The following is a 20,263-nucleotide window of genomic DNA, read 5'->3' on the forward strand; positions in this document are numbered from 1 at the left end:
ATAGATGCTGCCTCACCCGCTGAGTTTCTCCAGCATTTTTGTCCAAATTCAGAGATAGTTTCTTCCCGGCTGTTATCAGGCAACTGAACCATCCTACCACAACCAGAGAGCGGTCCTGAACTACTATCTACCTCATTGGTGACCCTCGGACTATCCTTGATCAGACTTTACTGACTTTACCTTGCACTAAACATTATTCCCTTTATCCTGTATCTGTACACTGTGGACGGCTCGATTGTAATCATGTATTGTCTTTCCGCTGACTGGTTAGCGCGCAACAAAAGCTTTTCACTGTACCTCGGTACACATGACAATAAACTAGACTGGACTGAACTGAATTGAACAACAGCGATAGGATTACTGAGAGAAGAGATTTATTACAAAGGGGAAACCCTTTGCTTAAAGCATTAAATAGAATATAAAACGTATTACTGTATAACTGGAAACAATGCATAATTCATCCCCTCCCATTGAAGGGCAGCTGCCAAACCATTCTAGTTAATGGATCACTTTCTTCAGCTTTTTCAATGCACAGAGTCTCTTGCCCAGAGTAGGGGAATCGAGGACCAGAGGACATAGGTTTAAGGTGACAGGGAGAAGATTTAATAGGAATCTGAGGGGTAACTTTTTCACATCAGTCTGAAGAAGTGTCTCGACCCGAAACGTCACGTATTCCTTCGATCCATAGATGCTGCCTCACCCGCTGAGTTTCTCCAGCCAGAGGAGGTAGTTGAGGCTGGGACTATCCCAACGTTCAAGAAACAGTTAGACAGGTACATGGATACGACAGGTTTGGAGCGATATGGACCAAACGAGGGCAGGTGGGACTAGTGTAGATGGGGCATGTTGGCCGGTATGGGCAAGTTGGGCCGAAGGGCCTGTTTACACACTGTATCTCTCTGTATCACTAAGCATCCATGAGCTAATGCCAGGTCACTACATATCAAGGGTTAGCCCCTGACTTCAAGCAAGTTCATTGTGCATGCGTTACTCCGAATGAGCGTGCAGTCTCAGCGCACACAGTGAACTGCCGATCCACCCCACCCCCACCCTCACCCCCCTCCCCCCACCCTCACCCCACCAACACTCCCACCCTCATCCCCACTCCCAACCCCCACCCCCACCCCCACCCACTGGTCGATTGCCGACTCAGCATCTATTTTGGTGAACAATGGGTGCCCTTTCACTCAGAGGGTCATCAGTCGGTCGGTATCTGGAACGAGCTGCCAGAGGAAGCTGTAACACTGGCTACAATCACCCCTTGTCAGAGACATTTGGACTGAGCAGTTTCAATAGTTTGTCTGGGACTATCTGCTCTGTGGAGGAAGGAACTGCAGATGCTGGTTTAAACCGAAGATAGATACAAAATGCTGGAGTAACTCAGAGGGTCAGGCAGCATCTGTGGAGAACATGGATAGATGACGTTTCACAGAGTGCTGGAGTAACTCAGCGGGTCAGGCAGCATCTGTGGAGAACATGGATAGGTGACGTTTCACAGAGTGCTGGAGTAACTCAGCGGGTCAGGCAGCATCTGTGGAGAACATGGATAGGTGAGCCTTCTTCAGCCTGAAACCCAAAACGTCACCTATCCATGGTTTCCGCTGAGTTCCTCCATCACCCTGTGTCCTGTTTATGTGCCTTGTTCATGGAGAGGTTTCAGAGGGATTTGGGCCAAATGCAGGCAAATGGGACTAGCCCAGTATGGACAAGGTGGGCTGAAGGGCCTGTTTCCGTGCTGTACAGCTCAATGCTAGTCTCACCTGCCAAAAGTCACGTTGAACAGAAGACTATTAACTGTGGACAGCGTGGAGGATGAAAACTGCATTTTAGAACAGGCACCCGGGTTCCATCCTGACCACGTGTGCTGTCTGTACGGAGTTTGCACGTTCTGCCCGTGTCCGAGTGGGTTTTCTCCGGGCGCTCCGGTTTCCTCCCACACAAGTGCAGGTTTGTAGGTTAATTGGCTTGGTAAAGATTGTAAATTGTCCCTAGTGTGTGTAGGTCAGTGCAGAAACAGGCCCTTCGGCCCAACGAGTCCGTGCCGACCAGCGATCCCCGCACACTAACACTATCCTACACACACTAGGGGACAATTTACATTTACACCAAAGCCAATTAACCTACAAACCTGCCCGTCTTTGGAGCGTGGGAGGAAACCGGAGCACCCGGAGAAAACCCACGCAGGTCATAGAAACATAGAAATTAGGTGCAGGAGTAGGCCCATTCGGCCCTTCGAGCCTGCACCGCCATTCAATATGATCATGGCTGATCATCCAACTCAGTATCCCGTACCTGCCTTCTCTCCATACCCCCTGATCCCTTTAGCCACAAGGGCCACATCTAACTCCCTCTTAAATATAGCCAATGAACTGTGGCCTCGAACTACCCTCTGCGGCAGAGAGTTCCAGAGATTCACCACTCTCTGTGTGAAGGTCAAGGGGAGAACGTGCAAACTCCGTACAGACAGCACCCGTGGTCAGGATGGAACCCGGGTCTCTGGCGCTGTGGGACAGCAGCTCTACCCGCTGCACCACCGTGCCGCGACTCTCCAGCCAACCCTTGTAGACTCAGCGCTGGCGACCCTCAGTCTAGTTGTTAACACAAGGCGAGGAGCAAGGGAGTGGCGCTACTCACAAACACATCCATCAGCAGATGCTCCATCCGCACTTCCAAGTCTTCCAGCTTTGCCGCCAAAGTCATCGTGATCAATGGGCGAGTTCCAGGCGCGTCCTGTCCGAACCCCCTGGTCCACTAACGTCCAGCCAGCCCTCGTCCACAGTTACAGCTCCATCGATTGCTCGCCCGTTTGTCCACACTCTACAGGGAGAAGTGTACGGTCCAGACACGCAACCGAGGCAGCTTCACGCCCCCAAGGCGCACACACACACACACACAGAGATCAACAGTGGCCAGGACTGACTCAATCTCTGCAGGCCAGCACGATGTGAACTCTCTCCACTTCCCCCCTCGACCTTTTATAGAGGGCCAGCCACACTGCAGTGCTTTGTACGGGCTCAAGCCTCTCGCTTCCAAGGCCTTCCACCACTACAAGTCCCCGAGTATTTGTACGACTGGTCGATCAATGGCCCATTGTGTCAATTGTCAACTTCCCCTCTCTGGGTCCCAGGCTACAAAAGGCCACCACAGCTAGAAAATGCCACCACTATATCCAAGAGAACCGGCCAAATATATTACAAGTGACATCTATAACAGTCCTGGGGAATTTTAGAAGAACGCTATATTTTGTTGCCAGAACCACAGTGTATTAGTCACGCATGGAACATTCGATAGAAGCTTGGAACTGCAGGTGCTGGTTCACTCAAAAGGACACAGAGTGCTGGAGTAACTCAGCGGGTCAGGCAGCATCTGTGGAGAACATGGATAGGTGACGTTTCACAGAGTGCTGGAGTAACTCAGCGGGTCAGGCAGCATCTGTGGAGAGACATGGATAGGTGACGTTTCACAGAGTGCTGGAGTAACTCAGCGGGTCAGGCAGCATCTGTGGAGTTAAGGAAATAGGGAACGTTTCAGGCCGAAACCCGGAAGGGTTTCGGCCCGAAACGTTGCCTATTTCCAGAAGGATTTCGGCCCCGAAACGTTGCCTATTTCCTTTGCTCCACAGATGCTGCTGCACCATAACTCAGCGGGTCAGGCAGCATCTGTGGAGAACATGGATAGGTGACGTTTCACAGAATATCTATCTATCGCTGCCTTAAAAATATCCACGGACTTGGCCCCAACAGCCTTCTGTGGCAATAAATTCCGCAGATTCGCCACCCTCTGGCTGAAGAAACATAGAAACATAGAAAATAGGTGAAGGAGTAGAGGCCATTCGGCCCTTCGAGCCTGCACCATTCGCCATTCAATATGACCATGGCTGATCATCCAACTCAGTATCCTGTACCTGCCTTCTCTCCATACCCCCTGATCCCTTTAGCCACAAGGGCCACATCTAACTCCCTCTTAGATATATCCAATGAACTGGGCCTCAACTAAGGGGGAGAGAGGTGGAGGCAGAATAATGCCAGGTGAGTGATGGGTGGAGACAGGAGTGGGGGAGAGGGTGGGGGGGGGGAGGCAGATAGGTAGATGGTTGGAGCAAAGATCAGATGAAAAGACTAAAGGTGTGGGACAAGGCTGAAGGAGTTTGAATTGTGAGGCTGGATGAGGGAATGGGTGTGGAAGGAAAAGGGAGAAAAGTGTGTCGATGGGGTCCAGGCAAGTGGGGGAGGGAGTGAGTGTTGTGGGTGTAAACATTGTCTATCATCTCCAGAGAGAACTCAAACATTGAAGGAAATGTGGGTAGAGCTGCTGCCTCACAGCGCTAGAGACCCGGGTTCCATCCTGACTACGGGCGCTGTCTGTACGGAGTTTGCACGTTCTCCCCGTGGGTTTTCTCCGGGCGCTCCGGTTTCCTCCCACACTCCACAGACGTGCGGGTTTGTAGATGAATTGGCTTTGGTGTCATTGTAGATGGTCCCCACTGTGTGTAGGATAGTGTTAGTGTGCGGGGATCACTGGTCGGTGCAGACTCGAGGGGCCGAAGGGCCTGTTTCCGCGCTGTACCTCTAAACTAAACTAAACTTTATGACTCTCTAACTTCAATTATTAACTCTGGTTCTAGAGTTTGAACCGTTTCCACAGATGAATCCAAAGGCCAAGCAATAAGACATGACAATGAACTAAACTAAACTAAACTATACTGAGCCAGGCATGTCCATTAAGGGTCAAAGACTGCGACACTTGTTCACAAAAGGCTAAAGTGGAACAGCAACAGTTGAATCTAAAACTAAATTTTGCATATCCGTTGACGGGAGCAACGACAGTTGCTCCCGTCAACGGATATGCAAAATTTAGTTTTAGATTCAACACGGAAACAGGCCCTTCGGCCCACCGAGTCCGTGCCGACCAGCGATCCCCGCACACTAACACTATCCTACACACACTAGTAACAGTTTACATTCATTCCCAAAGCCAATTAGCCTACAAACCTGCACGTCTTTGGAGTGTGGGAGGAAACCGGAGCACCCGGAGAAAACCCACGCGGGTCACGGGGAGAACGTGCAAACTCCGTACAGACAGCGCCCGTAGTCAGGATGGAACCCGGGTCTCTGGCGCTGTGAGGCAGCAGCTCTACGCGCTGCGCCACCGTACTGCCAAGTTGCCCAAAAACACGGTGCCAAATTGCGGACTTTAACATCAAGAGGCGCGCGGGAGACCAGAGTCGGGGGCTCCAAAACCGCACGGCGTTCGAATCGCGGGGGTATCGCCCGGCGCGGGGGGCTGAGAATCCCACCCCCCCCCCCCGATGCAGGAGGGCCAAGATCGTCCCGTCAACGGAAGGGTCGAGGCCCCAGACCACGGGAGGACAAAGAGGGGACTTGATTGAACTTTTTTTGGCCTTCCATCACAGTGGGGAATGTGGAGGAGTCACTGTGGTGGATGTTTATGTTAAAATGTGTTTTGTGTGTCCTGTTGCTTTTTATTGGTGTGACTGTACGGCAAATAAAATTCCTCGTGTGTTGCAAAACATACTTGGCCAACAAAACATGATTATAGAAAAAAACATAGACATTAGGTGCAGGAGTAGAGGCCATTCGGCCCTTCGAGCCTGCACTGCCATTCAATATGATCATGGCTGATCATCCAACTCAATATCCCGTACCTGCCTTCTCTCCATACCCCCTGATCCCCTTAGCCACAAGGGTCACATCTAACTCCCTCTTAAATATAGACAATGAACTGGCCTCAACCACCCTCTGTGTGAAAAAAGTTCTTCTCATCTCGGTTTTAAAGGATTTCCCCCTTATCCTTAAGCTATGACCCCTTGTCCTGGACTTCCCTAACATCGGGAACAATCTTCCTGCATCTAGCCTGTCCAACCCCCTAAGAATTTTGTAAGTTTCTATAAGATCCCCTCTCAATCTCCTAAATTCTAGAGAGTATAAACCGAGTCTATCCAGTCTTTCTTCATAAGACAGTCGTGACATCCCAGGAATCAGTCTGGTGAACCGTCTCTGCACTCCCTCTATGGCAATAATGTCCTTCCTCAGATTAGGAGACCAAAACTGTACGCAATACTCCAGGTGTGGTCTCACCAAGACCCTGTTCAACTGCAGTAGAACCTCCCTGCTCCTATACTCAAATCCTTCTGCAATGAAAGCTAACATACCATTCGCTTTCTTCACTGCCTGCTGCACCTGCATGCCTACCTTCAATGACTGGTGTACCATGACACCCAGGTCTCGCTGCATCTCCCCCTTTCCCAGTCGGCCACCATTTAGATAATAGTCTGCTTTCCTGTTTTTGCCACCAAAATGGATAACCTCACATTTATCCACATTATACTGCAACCAACCATTATGGTTGTGAAAGGCCGCAAAGGTCACGGGGTCAAATAGCACGGAAACTGGCCCTTGGGCCCACTCCCTCTCTACTGGCCATCAACCACCCGTTTACGCAAATCCCATTTTATTCAGCAAAACAAAAGGCGTATGGAGGTGTACACGATCATGGGAGGAATAGATGTGGTAGACACACACAGTCTCATACCCAGAGTAGGAATAACACTAATAGTGAACGGCCTGGATAGAGTGGATGAGGAGAGTCTAGGACCAGAGGGCACAGCCTCAAAATTCGACAGTCATTTAGGAAGGAGATGAGGAGGAATTTCTTTAGCCAGAGGGTGGTGAATCTGTGGAATTCTTTGCCACAGACGGCTGTGGAGGCCACAAGTCAGTGGATATATTTAAGGCGGAGATAGACAGATTCTTGTTTAGTGCGGGTGTCGGGGGTTACGGGGAGAAGGAAGGAGAATGGGGTTGAGAGGGAGAGATAGATCAGCCATGATTGAATGGTGGAGTAGACTTGATGGGCCGAATGGCCTAATGCTGCTCCTAGGACTTATGAAATGCGGAGTACCTTTAACTTGGAGAAGAGTGGTGGAGATTGTGTGACAAAGCTCTGGGTGAGGGGAAGATAAGGGGATACTACAGCAGTGTTGGGAGGTCATGTTGCAGCTGTACAAGACGTTGGTGAGGCCACATTGAGGGTCTTGTGTTCAGTACTGGGCACCGTGTTATAGGAAAGATGTCCTCAAGCTGGAAAGGGTTCAGAGAAGATTTACGAGGATGTTGCCAGGACTAGAGGGTGTGAGCTACAGGGAGAGGTTGAGCAGGCTGGGTCTCTATTCCTTGGAGCGCAGGAGGATGAGGGGTGATCTTATAGAGGTGTGACAAAATCATGAGAGGAATAGATCGGGTAGACACAGAGAGTCTCTTGCCCAGAGTAGGGGAATCGAGGACCAGAGGACATACGCTCAAAGTGCAGGTGGACAAATTTCATAGGAATCTAAGGGGTAACTTTTTCCTATAGAAGGGGGTGGGTGTATGGAACGAGCTGCTGGAGGAGGTAGTTGAGGCTGGGACTATCCCAATGTTTAAGAAACAGTTAGACAGGTACATGGATAGGACAGGTTTGGATGGATATGGGCCCAACACATAGGCAGGTGGGACTAGTGTAGCTGGGGCATGTTGGTCGGTGTAGGCAAGTCGGGCTGAAGGGTTTGTTTCCACGATGTATCACTCTAAGCTGAGCTGCCCGCTGCCTGTATATATGAATAAATCTCCCTTGCTAGTAATTATTTCGACAAATAAACAGCATTCGGAGAAATCGCCTCTGAATGGGATTTGAAGGCGGATTTGATTTTGGGGGATAAAAAAGACTCGCTAATCTAGTAAATGTAATATTTCCAGAAAAAAGTTGCTGAGGCAGCATAAACCACCCAGGCTAAACAGGTTCACCTTTATTCAGCTCCAAGCGCCCGGCCCTAAGTACATACTGACAATGAAAGGCAATCACGGCTTCCTAGACTTGAATGATATCTTCAAACCAGTTAAATCTTTACACCTCCTGAATACAACATCCCCCAGATGTGTTAATACATTTTAAACCCGTGCGTTTTTCCCCCGTTCATTTCATTTCCTGATGCGATTGAGAATGTCATGCCTACATGCCAACATATATACGGGTTCATCAACGATATTTCAGCGCCCTTCGTTCCAGAGACATTCTGGACTATCCATTTTGCCAAACCAACTGAGGTCATGGCCTCCGAGAGAAACATAGAAAATAGGTGCAGGAGGAGGCCATTCGGCCCTTCGATCCAGCACCGCCACTCAATATGATCATGGCTAATCATCCACAATCAGTACCCCGTTCCTGCCTTCTCCCCATATCCCTTGATTCCGTTAGCCCCAAGAGCTAAATCTAACTCTCTCTTGAAAACATCCAGTGAATCGGCCTCCACTGCCTTCTGTGGCAGAGAATTCCACAGATTCACAACTCTCTGGGTGAAAAGGTTTTTCCTCATCTCAATAGACAATAGACAATAGTGCAGGAGGAGGCCATTCGGCCCTTCGAGCCAGCACCGCCATTCTATGTGATCATTGCTGATCATCCCCATTCAGTACTCTGTTCCTGCCTTCTTCCCATATCCCCTGACTCCACCATCTTTAAGAGCCCTATCGAGATCTCAGTCCGAAATGGTCAACCCCTTATTCTTAAACTGTTTCTGGACTCCCCCAACATGGAGAACATTTTCCCTGCATCTGGCCTGTCCAATCCTTTAATTATTGTATATGTTTCAATAAGATACCCTCTCATCCTTCTAAACTCCAGTGAATACAAAAGAAGTCTGAAGAAGGGTTTCGGCTCGAAAAGTTTCCTATTTCCTTTGCTCCATAGATGCTGCTGCACCCGCTGAGTTTCTCCAGCACTTTTATCTACCTCCAGTGAATACGTTTCGGGCCGAAACCTAGAAGGAAATAGGCAACGTTTCGGGCCGAAACCCTTCTGGAAATAGGCAACGTTTCAGGCCGAAACCCTTCTGGAAATAGGCAACGTTTCGGGCCGAAACCCTTCTGGAAATAGGCAACGTTTTGGGCCGAAATCCTTCTGGAAATAGGCAACGTTTTAGGCCGAAATCCTTCTGGAAATAGGCAACGTTTCGGGCCGAAATCCTTCTGGAAATAGGCAACGTTTTAGGCCGAAATCCTTCTGGAAATAGGCAACGTTTCGGGCCGAAATCCTTCTGGAAATAGGCAACGTTTTAGGCCGAAATCCTTCTGGAAATAGGCAACGTTTCGGGCCGAAATCCTTCTGGAAATAGGCAACGTTTCGGGCCGAAACCCTTCCGGGTTTCGACCCGAAACGTTGCCTATTTCCTTTTGCTTACCTCCACTGAATACAAGCCCAGCCGACCTGTTCTCTCACTGTTAACAAACATTCTCCAAACGCTTCTAAAATCTCAACCACAGGAACTAAAGCCAAAATTCCCCCACCTATCCGCTTGGATCAGACGAGGCAGCATTCTGATTTCAGTATTTAATTTCATGCTAACTGTTAACGAGAGGGAATTAAAATAAATATGGGACCTTTGCTCCAATTAGCGCCGAGCACACACCTGGGTAATTAGATATTAAATCACAACCCGTAGATGCTGGATGTTCAGAGAGGAAATCCAGAAAGCGAAACACTGAAGCAGCAACGAGTAATCCTGACAAATAACCCAGTCGAAGTTTAATGAATTAAATCTACAAAGGCCACTGTCTCGATTAATAACAAGCCCGCCAGGCGGTGAAGCACTCTCCTCTTCAATTGACTTCAATACATCACAGTCAGGATCCATCTGTAGAACTGGAGTTGAGGATCTAAGCGCTCGCAAAAGCACGAGCTTCCCAAACCTCCCGTGGATCAATCTCACGCTGGCTCCTGGCAACGCAGCGGGCGGAGCAGCCGCCTCACGGCGCCAGAGACCCCGGTTCGATCCCGGCCATCGGGTGCTGTCTGTACGGAGTTTGCACGTTCTCCCCGTGACCTGCGCGGGTTTTCTCCGAGATCTTCCGTTTCCTCCCACACTCCAAAGACGTGCAGGTTTGTAGGTGAATTGGCTCGGTGTAAATGTAAATTGTCCCCAGTGTGTGTGTAGGATAGTGTTAGTGTGCGGGGATCGCTGGTCGGCACGGACCCGTTGGGCCGAAGGGCCTGTTTCCGCGCTGTATCTCTAAATTAAACTTAGCTAAACCTCATTGGAGACCGTCGCACTATCTTTAATCGGACTTTACCTTGCGCTAAACGTTATTCCCTTTATCATGTATCTGTACACTGTGGACAGCTCGATTGTAATCATGTGTTGTCTTTCCGCTGACTGGTTAGCGCGCAACAAAAGCTTTTCACTGTACCTCAGTACACGGGACAATAAACTAGACCAGAACGACAACTTTCATTAAAATTAGCAAGAAGTAACAAAGTCACATGGGCCATCTGCGACATCTTATAGAAACATATACAATTCTTACGGGATTGGACAGGCTAGATGCAGGAAAAATGTTGGGGGAGTCCAGAACCAGGGGTCATAGTTTAAGAATAAGGGGTCGGTCATTTAGGACTGAGATGAAGAAAATTTTTTTCGCCCAGAGAGTTGTGAATCTGTGGAATTCTCTGCCACAGAAGGCAGTGGAGGCCAATTCACTGGATGTTTTCAAGAGAGAGTTAGATTTTGCTCTTAGGGCTAACGGAATCAGGGGATATGGGGAGAAAGCAGGAACGGGGTACTGATTGGGGATGATCAGCCATGATCACAGTGTATGGCGGTGCTGGCTCGAAGGGCCGAATGGCCTCTCCTCCTGCACCTATTGTCTATTGTCTATCTCTGACTACATTCTATCTCTGCTTTGTTGTCATCTTCCCCAAACTAACAATGATCTAGTCTATATTTTTGTTGATCTCCATCCCCATTGCCCTGTTCTCACACCTCACACTTGCTTATCTACGTACCGCCCTCTCCCCCGACATCAGTCTGAAGTGGGGTCTCGACCCGAAACGTCACCCATTCCTTCTGTCTCCACAGATGCTCCAGCACTGTGAAACGTCACCTATCCATGTTCTCCACAGATGCTGCCTGACCCACTGAGTTACTCCAGCACTCTGTGAAACGTCACCTATCCATGTTCTCCGCAGATGCTGCCTGACCCGCTGAGTTACTCCAGCACTCTGTGAAACGTCACCTATCCATGTTCTCCACAGATGCTGCCTGACCCACTGAGTTATGGTGCAGCAGCATCTATGGAGCGAAGGAAATAGGCAACGTTTCGGGCCGAAACCCTTCTGGAAATAGACAACGTTTCGGGCCGAAACCCGAAAGGGTTTCGACCCGAAACGTTGCCTATTTCCTTAGCTCCATAGATGCTGCTGCACCCGCTGAGTTACTCCAGCACTCTGTGAAACGTCACCTATCCATGTTCTCCACAGATGCTGCCTGACCCGCTGGGTTACTCCAGCACTCTGCGTCTGTCTTTGAAGGACCCTTGGCTCAGTTTTCCTTCAGCTAAACATTTTGTCAACAACTTACACCTTGCAAAGATCACACACTGCGGTGACACTCAACGATGTTTCTATTCCACGGTAAATTAATTTACGTTGAAAACATTTCCTTCAGGCCAGGAAAAGGAAATTCCGGAATGCTCCAGATTTAATCCTCAGCCCCTGGCAAAGGACACGAGTTCAAACAAGTCACAATAATTGCCCATGTTGCCCAAGAGTTATGAAGGGCACAAAGTCACAACACAAAGGCAACGCTTCTCTCCCTCATCATCATTACTTTCTGCATATCTGCATACATTCATTTGTTCCACATCTCTCTCATTCGTAGCAAAATGATTTGAGTATAGGAGCAGGGAGGTTCTACTGCAGTTGTACAGGGTCTTGGTGAGACCACACCTGGAGTATCACGTACAGTTTTGGTCTCCTAATCTGAAGAAAGACATTCTTGCCACAGAGGGAGTACAGAGAAGGTTCACCAGACTGATTCCTGGGATGTCAGGACTTTCATATGAAGAAAGACTGGATAGACTCGGCTTGTACTCACTAGAATTTAGAAGATTGAGGGGGGATCTTATAGAAACTTACAAAATTCTTAAGGGGTTGGACAGGCAAGATGCAGGGAGATTGCTCCCGATGTTGGGGAAGTCCAGGACAAGGGGTCACAGTTTAAGGATAAGGGGGAAATCTTTTAGGACTGAAATGAGAAAATCATTTTTCACACAGAGAGTGGTGAATCTGTGGAATTCTCTGCCACAGAAGGTAGTCGAGGCCACAGTTCATTAACTATATTTAAGAGGGCGTTAGATGCGGCCCTTGTGGCTAAAGGGATCAGGGGGGTATGGAGAGAAGGCAGGTACAGGATACTGAGCCATGATCATATTGAATGGCGGTGCAGGCTCGAAGGGCCGAATGGCCTACTCCTGCACCTATTTTCTCTATGTTTCTCTGTTTCTACACACTCCAAAGGGAATAAGGTTTAGTCAGATTAAAGATAGTCCGATTGTCTGTAATATACAATAGACAATAGGTGCAGGAGTAGGCCCTTCGGCCCTTCGAGCCAGCACCGCCATTCAATGTGATCATGGCTGATCATCCCCAATCAGTACCCCATTCCTGCCGTCTCCCCATATCCCCTGACTCCGCTATTTTTAAGAGCTCTATCTAGCTCTCTCTTGAAAGCATCCAGAGAACCGGCCTCCACCGCCCTCTCAGGCAGAGAATTCCACAGACTCACAACTCTCTGTGTGAAAAAGTGTTTCCTCGTCCCCGTTCTAAATGGCTTATCCCTTATTCTTAAACTGTGGCCCCTGGTTCTGGACTCCCCCAACATCGGGAACATGTTTCCTGCCTCTAGCGTGTCCAAACCCTTAATAATCTTATATGTTTCAATGAGATCTCCTCTCATCCTTCTAAACTCAAGAGTGTACAAGCCCAGCCGCTCCATTCTCTCAGCATATGACAGTCCCGCCATCCCGGGAATTAACCTTGTAAACCTACGCTGCACTCCCTCAATAGCAAGAATGTCCTTCCTCAAATTAGGGGACCAAAACTGCACACAATACTCCAGGTGTGGTCTCACTAGGGCCCTGTACAACTGCAGAAACAACTAATGAGGTGGATGGGAGGCCAGAACTGCTCCCTAGTTGGTGAGAGGATGGTTAGCACACAACAAAAGCTTCTCACTGTAGATGTGACAATATACTAAACTCGAGGGTAATCGGGAATGGGCAAGAGATACCATCCTTGCCACTAAAAACCCACATCCTGGGCAATCACTTAAAGCTGCCTTTTTCTTTCTTTTAAAATCTTTTTATTCGTTTTTTTCAAAAGCAAAAACAAAACAACAAAGAAATAATGATAAATGTAGCAGTGATATTGATACTCCAACTCCAAGACCAAGGAGCTCACTGTAGACTTCAGGAAGTCCAGAGGCGGCACGCACACCCCCATCCACATTAACGGGACGGAGGTGGAACGTGTTTCTAGCTTCAGGTTCCTGGGAGTCAACATCTCCGATGACCTCTCTTGGACCCACAATACCTCTACTCTGATCAAGAAGGCTCATCAGCGTCTCTTCTTCCTGAGGAGACTGAAGAAGGTCCATCTGTCTCCTCAGATCCTGGTGAACTTCTGCCGCTGCACCATCGAGAGCATCCTTACCAACTGTATCACAGTATGGTATGGCAACTGCTCTGTCTCCGACCGGAAGGCATTGCAGAGGGGGGTGAAAATTGCCCAACGCATCACCGGTTCCACGCTCCCCTCCATTGAGTCTGTCCAAAGCAAGCGCTGTCTGCGGAGGGCGCTCAGCATCGCCAAGGACTGCTCTCACCCCAACCATGGACTGTTTACCCTCCTACCATCCGGGAGGCGCTACAGGTCTCTCCGTTGCCGGACCAGCAGGTCCAGGAACAGCTTCTTCCCGGCGGCTGTCACTCTACTCAACAACGTACCTCGGTGACTGCCAATCACCACCCCCCCCCCCCCCCGGACACTCCTCCCACAGGAAAAACATGTCTGTATATATATGCTAATGTAAATATTTATTCAAATCATGTGCTATGTCGCTCTTCCAGGGAGATGCTAAATGCATTTCGTTGTCTCTGTACTGTACACTGACAATGACAATTAAAGTTGAATCTGAATCTGAATCTGAATCTGACATAGGGATCAGGGTGACATTAATGGCAGGGATAAACTAAATATGAGTCCGGTGTCAACATATACATTGAATATAGACCTCCCGGTCTCTATGTAAATATACTTAAGTGTATAAAAGATAACTTATATGTAGAAAAACTAAAAACACAAAAGCCCCCGAAACTAAAGAAGAAAAACAAACGGTGGATATAAAAATGTGGATATCAAATATATTTGAAACATTACATCTGGAAGAGATGAGATTCCTCTTAGCAGGTACAGCAGACCAATTCCAAAAGACGTGGTCTATGTTTCTGGACCTATTACAAGTATGAGGTTCAATAGTAATTTTTAAAAATAAATAAATAAATAAATGGTATCAGGACCTGGTAACGGGGGGTAAAACAACAAAAACAGACTTAGAAACATAGAAATTAGGTGCAGGAGTAGGCCATTCGGCCCTTCGAGCCTGCACCATTCGCCATTCAATATGATCATGTCTGATCATCCAACTCAGTATCCTGTACCTGCCTTCTCTCCATACCCCCCTGATCCCCTTTACAGCCACAAACTGGGCCACATCTAACCAGAGATCCCACTCTTAAAAATATAGGTCCAAAAGAACCCCTTATCCTTAAACTGTGGGCCCCTCAACTACCCTCTGTGGCAGAGAGTTCCAGAGATTCACCACTCTCTGTGGGTTGGTAGTCCCCTTTCTGCGGAGTTTAATGTTATAATAGAGCGATTGTTCCTATTTTCTTTTTCTTCCTTTTCTAGGGTCTACTATCCCACTTTACTTCCTTCTCTAACTTCTTTTCTAAGGGGCTTTCTTTTCCCAACACTCTTGCACTTCACGACTCTTGCGCACTTTCTTTACTTTCTTTACTTCTATCTTTTTCTTAAAGCTCAAAAAAAAAAATGAAGGGGTACAAAAAATGTATTAAGATATATGTGTTGTGTAGTATTGTAATTTACCGTACTTCTAATAAAAATTAAAATTAAATTTAAAAAAAAGAAAGAAAAACAAACGGGAACCTAACTGAAGTTTGAACTCAGGATTAGATGAAAAGTTAAACTTTATAATTTAAGAACCTATCTCCAATAATGTATTATTAGTAAATTATTCCATTCTTCCTTATCAGGCTTTTTTTCCCTTTCTCTCTTGCTCTCTTTCTATTAAAAAAAACTAGAAGCAGAGACAATGCACAACTGATAATGTTATTGATGTTCGACTGATATACATGGAATGGTTTTATTGTGGTATGTGCTTGCTTCTAATTAAAATATATATAGAAAAAATAGAAGGGAAAAAAAGAAAAATAAACATAATCTGGGCTGCAGAGAGTTTCAACAATTTAAGTCCCTGTTCACCGTTAAGTCCGTTCCACCGTATACCAGTAGAACAAATTGTTCTAACAGTTGGAGAGGTAAAGGTGTCATTTCATTAAACTTCCGACTAAGTCTGAGGAATAACTTATTTGACATCTGAGGGCGTCACGGTGGCGCAGCGGGTAGAGCTGCTGCCTCACAGCGCCAGAGACCCGGGTTCCATCCCGACTACGGGCGCTGTCTGTACGGAGTTTGCACGTTCTCCCCGTGACCTGCGTGGGTTTTCTCCGGGTGCTCCGGTTTCCTCCCACACTCCAAAGACGTGCGGGGTCTGTAGATTATTTGGCCTCTCGGTAGAATTGTAAATTGTCCGCGGTGGGTGTAAGATGGTGGTAGCGTGCGGGGGTCGCTGGTCGGCACGGGCGTACCAACACACAGGCAGCGCCCGTAGTCACGATGGAACCCGGGTCTCTGGCGCTGAGAGGCAGCAGCTCTACCCGCTGCACCACCGTGCCAGCAGAATGGTGTTGAGATTGGAGCACAAACAAGGGGCAGGGTGGGTGTAGATCAGGTATCATCACGGGATCACTAGCGCTCGGCCACAAGGCAAGCCTCAATTACAGCTTGCTCAAGGTCAAAGGTTCACCCGCATCAACTCACTGTGTCACAGGGTCAGGGTACCACGTTTCATAAGAGATAGGAGCAGATTTAGGCCATTCGGCCCGTCAACTCTACTACCCCATGCAATCATGCCTGATCTATCTCTCCCTCCAAACCCCATTCTCCTGGCTCCTCCCCATAACCCCTGACACCCGTACTAATCAAGAATCTATCTATCTCTGCCTTAAAAATATCTGCTGACTTGTGGCCTCCACAGCCGTCTGTGGCAAAGAATTCCACAGATTCACCACCCTCTGACTAAAGAAATTCCTCCTCATCTCCTTCCTAAAGGAACGTCCTTTAATTCTGAGGCTGTGCCCTCTGGTCCTAGACTCTCCCACTAGTGGAAACATCCTCTCCACATCCACTCTATCCAGGCCTTTCACTATTCTGTACGTTTCAATGAGGTTCCCCCTCATCCCTCGAAACTCCAGCGAGTACAGGCCCAGTGCCGACAAACGCTCATCATAGGTTAACCCACTCATTGCTGGGATCATTTCTGACTGTGCACACACGCACACACACACACATACACATATACATATATACACACACACACACACACACACACACACACACACACACACACACACACACACACACACATACATATACACACACACATACACACACACATATACACACACACACATACACACACACACACAAACACACACACATATACACACACACACACACACACACACACACACACACACATATATACACACACACACACACACACACACACACACACACACACACACACACACACACACACACACACACACACACACACACACACACATATACACACACACACATATATATACACACACACACACACACACATATACACACACACACACATATATATATATACACACACACACACACACACACATATATACACACACACATACATATACACACACACACACACGCACACACATATACACACACATACATATACACACACACATATAGAAACATAGAAACATAGAAATTAGGTGCAGGAGTAGGCCATTCGGCCCTTCGAGCCTGCACCGCCATTCAATATGATCATGGCTGATCATCCAACTCAGTATCCCGTACCTGCCTTCTCTCCATACCCCCTGATCCCTTTAGCCACAAGGGCCACATCTAACTCCCTCTTAAATACAGCCAATGAACTGGCCTCAACTACCTTCTGCGGCAGAGAATTCCAGAGATTCACCACTCTCTGTGTGGAAAATGTTCTTCTCATCTCGGTTTTAAAGGATTTCCCCCTTATCCTTAAGCTGTGACCCCTTGTCCTGGACTTCCCCAACATCGGGAACAATCTTCCTGCATCTAGCCTGTCCAACCCCTTAAGAATTTTGTAAGTTTCTACACACACACAGTTCACCACAAAGTCACGAGCGACCCCACCAATCATCGACCTGAAGGCGTATCTGGGATGTTATAATTATTATTGTTAGACATACTGATTATTATTATTATGCTGAACCCCACAATGCACCAAACCTCACGGCAGGTTAAAAGGACACCGAGTGCTGGAGTAACTCAGCGGGTGCAGCAGCATCTGTGGAGAACACGGATAGGTGACGTTTCACAGAGTGCTGGAGTAACTCAGCGGGTGCAGCAGCATCTGTGGAGAACATGGATAGTTGAGCCTTCTTCAGCCAGAAACCCAAAACGTCACCTATCCATGGTTTCCGCTGAGTTCCTCCATCACCCTGTGTCCTGTTTATGTGCCTTGTTCATGGAAAGGTTTTACAGGGATTTGGGCCAAATGCAGGCAAATGGGACTAGCCCAGTATGGACAAGGTGGGCTGAAGGGCCTGTTTCCGTGCTGTACAGCTCAATGCTAGTCTCACCTGCCAAAAGTCACGTTGAACAGAAGACTATTAACTGTGGACAGCGTGGAGGGTGAAAACTGCATTTTAGAACAGGCACCCGGGTTTGATCCTGACCACGTGTGCTGTCTGTACGGAGTTTGCACATTCTGCCCATGTCCGAGTGGGTTTTCTCCGGGCGCTCTGGTTTCCTCCCACACAAGTGCAGGTTTGTAGGTTAATTGGCTTGGTCGAGACCCAGAAAGTATCTATGGAGCGAAGGAATAGGCGACGTTTCGGGTCGAGACCCTTCCGGGTCTCGACCCGAAACGTCGCCTATTCCTTCGCTCCATAGATGCTGCCTCACCCGCTGAGTTCCTCCGGCATTTTTGTCCACCTTCAGATTTTTCCAGCATCTGCAGTTCTTTCTTAAACTAAAATCTGACTCAGTCAGAACTAATTATTTAATGTCACTCAACCTATGAATTAACATAATTATTTTATTAATATGTATAAGATTAAAAAAGCAAGATAGGAATATATGATGTGACAAAAAATTAGTTTTTTTGAATCGCGTTAAATGTGTTCCTGCCGCTGGGAACAACTCACAGAATGAAAATGTTTGGCATTTTTCACACATTCAGATTTGACCAGCATAGATTTTTTAAATCATTTTTCGCTGCCTTCATAGAAACATAGAAATTAGGTGCAGGAGTAGACCATTCGGCCCTTCGAGCCTGCACCGCCATTCAATATGATCATGGCTGATCATCCAACTCAGTATCCTGTACCTGCCTTCTCTCCATACCCTCTGATCCCCTTAGCCACAAGGGCCACATCTAACTCCCTCTGAAATATAGCCAATGAACTGGCCTCAACTACCCTCTGTGGCAGAGAGTTCCAGAGATTCACCACTCTCTGTGTGAAAAAAGTTCTCCTCATCTCGGTTTTAAAGGATTTCCCCCTTATCCTTAAGCTGTGACCCCTTGTCCTGGACTTCCCCAACATCGGAAACAATCTTCCTGCATCTAGCCTGTCCAACCCCTTAAGAATTTTGTAAGTTTCTATAAGATCCCCTCTCAATCTCCTAAACTCTAGAGAGTATAAACCAAGTCTATCCAGTCTTTCTTCATAAGACAGTCCTGACATCCCAGGAATCAGTCTGGTGAACCTTCTCTGCACTCCCTCTATGGCAATAATGTCCTTCCTCAGATTTGGAGACCAAAACTGCACGCAATATCCAGGTGTGGTCTCACCAAGACCCTATACAACTGCAGTAGAACCTCCCTGCTCCTATACTCAAATCCTCTTGCTATGAAAGCTAACATACCATTCACTTTCTTCACTGCCTGCTGCACCTGCATGCCTACTTTCAATGACTGGTGTACCATGACACCCAGGTCTCGCTGCATCTCCCCGTTCATAAGGGATAGGAGCAGAATTGGGCCATTCGGCCCAACAAGTCTACTCCACCATTCATTCATGGCTGATCTTATAGAAACTTACAAAATTCTTAAGGGGTTGGACAGGCTAGATACAGGAAGATTGCTCCCGATGTTAGGGAAGTCCAGGACAAGGGGTCACAGTTTAAGGATAAGGGGGAAATCCTTTAAAACCGAGATGAGAAGAACTTTTTTCACACAGAGAGTGGCGAATCTCTGGAACTCTCTGCCACAGAGGGTAGTTGAGGCCAGTTCATTGGCTATATTTAAGAGGGAGTTAGATGTGGCCCTCGTGGCTAAGGGGATCAGGGGGTATGGAGAGAAGGCAGGTACGGGATATTGAGTTGGATGATCAGCCATGATCATATTGAATGGCGGTGCAGGCTCGAAGGGCCGAATGGCCTACTCCTGCACCTAATTTCTATGTTTCTATGTTTCTATCTATCTCTCCCTCCTAACCCCATTCTCCTGCCTTCTCCCCATAACCCCTGACACCCGCACTAATTAAGAATCTGTCTATCTCTGCCTTAAAAATATCCACTGACTTGTGGCCTCCACAGCCGTCTGTGGCAATGAATTCCACAGATTCACCACCCTCTGGCTAAAGAAATTCCTCCTCATCTCCTTCCTAAAGGAACATCCTTTAATTCTGAGGCTGTGCCCTCTGGTCCTAGACTCTCCCACTAGTGGAAACATCCTCTCCACATCCACTCTATCCAGGCCTTTCACTATTCAGTAAGTTTCAATGAGGTCCCCCCTCATTCTTCTAAACTCCAGCGAGTACAGGCCCAGTGCCGACAAACGGCTCATCATATGTTAACCCACTCATTCCTGGGATCATTCACAATTCCTCTCTACTCCCTCTTTAGCCTCTAATCAGAACCAGAAGAGTCGTACATGGATAGGTGACGTTTCACAGAGTGCTGGAGTAACTCAGTGGGTGCAGCAGCATCTATGGAGCTAAGGAAATAGGCAACGTTTCGGGTCGAAACC

The 20,263-nt window shown here is 47.8% G+C and overlaps 1 protein-coding gene across 5 annotated transcripts in view; it reads right to left on the bottom strand.

Moving 5' to 3' along the window:
- The window catches only part of frmd4a (FERM domain containing 4A), a 197,877-nt gene that overhangs the window by 140,992 nt on the left and 36,622 nt on the right, over window positions 1-20,263 (bottom strand). The window contains exon 1 of one of the 5 annotated variants that reach the window (XM_055653483.1): window positions 2,635-2,763. The exons of 3 other annotated variants lie outside the window; for them this stretch is intronic. In XM_055653483.1, coding sequence (XP_055509458.1) covers window positions 2,635-2,700 — 66 coding nt within the window. In that variant the 5' untranslated portion in view covers window positions 2,701-2,763. Of the gene's footprint in view, window positions 1-2,634; window positions 2,765-20,263 lie in introns of those variants that run through there. One more of the 5 variants, XM_055653485.1, reaches the window with a different exon arrangement.

This window comes from Leucoraja erinacea, chromosome 22 (genome assembly GCF_028641065.1).
Source record: "Leucoraja erinacea ecotype New England chromosome 22, Leri_hhj_1, whole genome shotgun sequence".
Classification (NCBI taxonomy): domain Eukaryota; kingdom Metazoa; phylum Chordata; class Chondrichthyes; order Rajiformes; family Rajidae; genus Leucoraja; species Leucoraja erinaceus.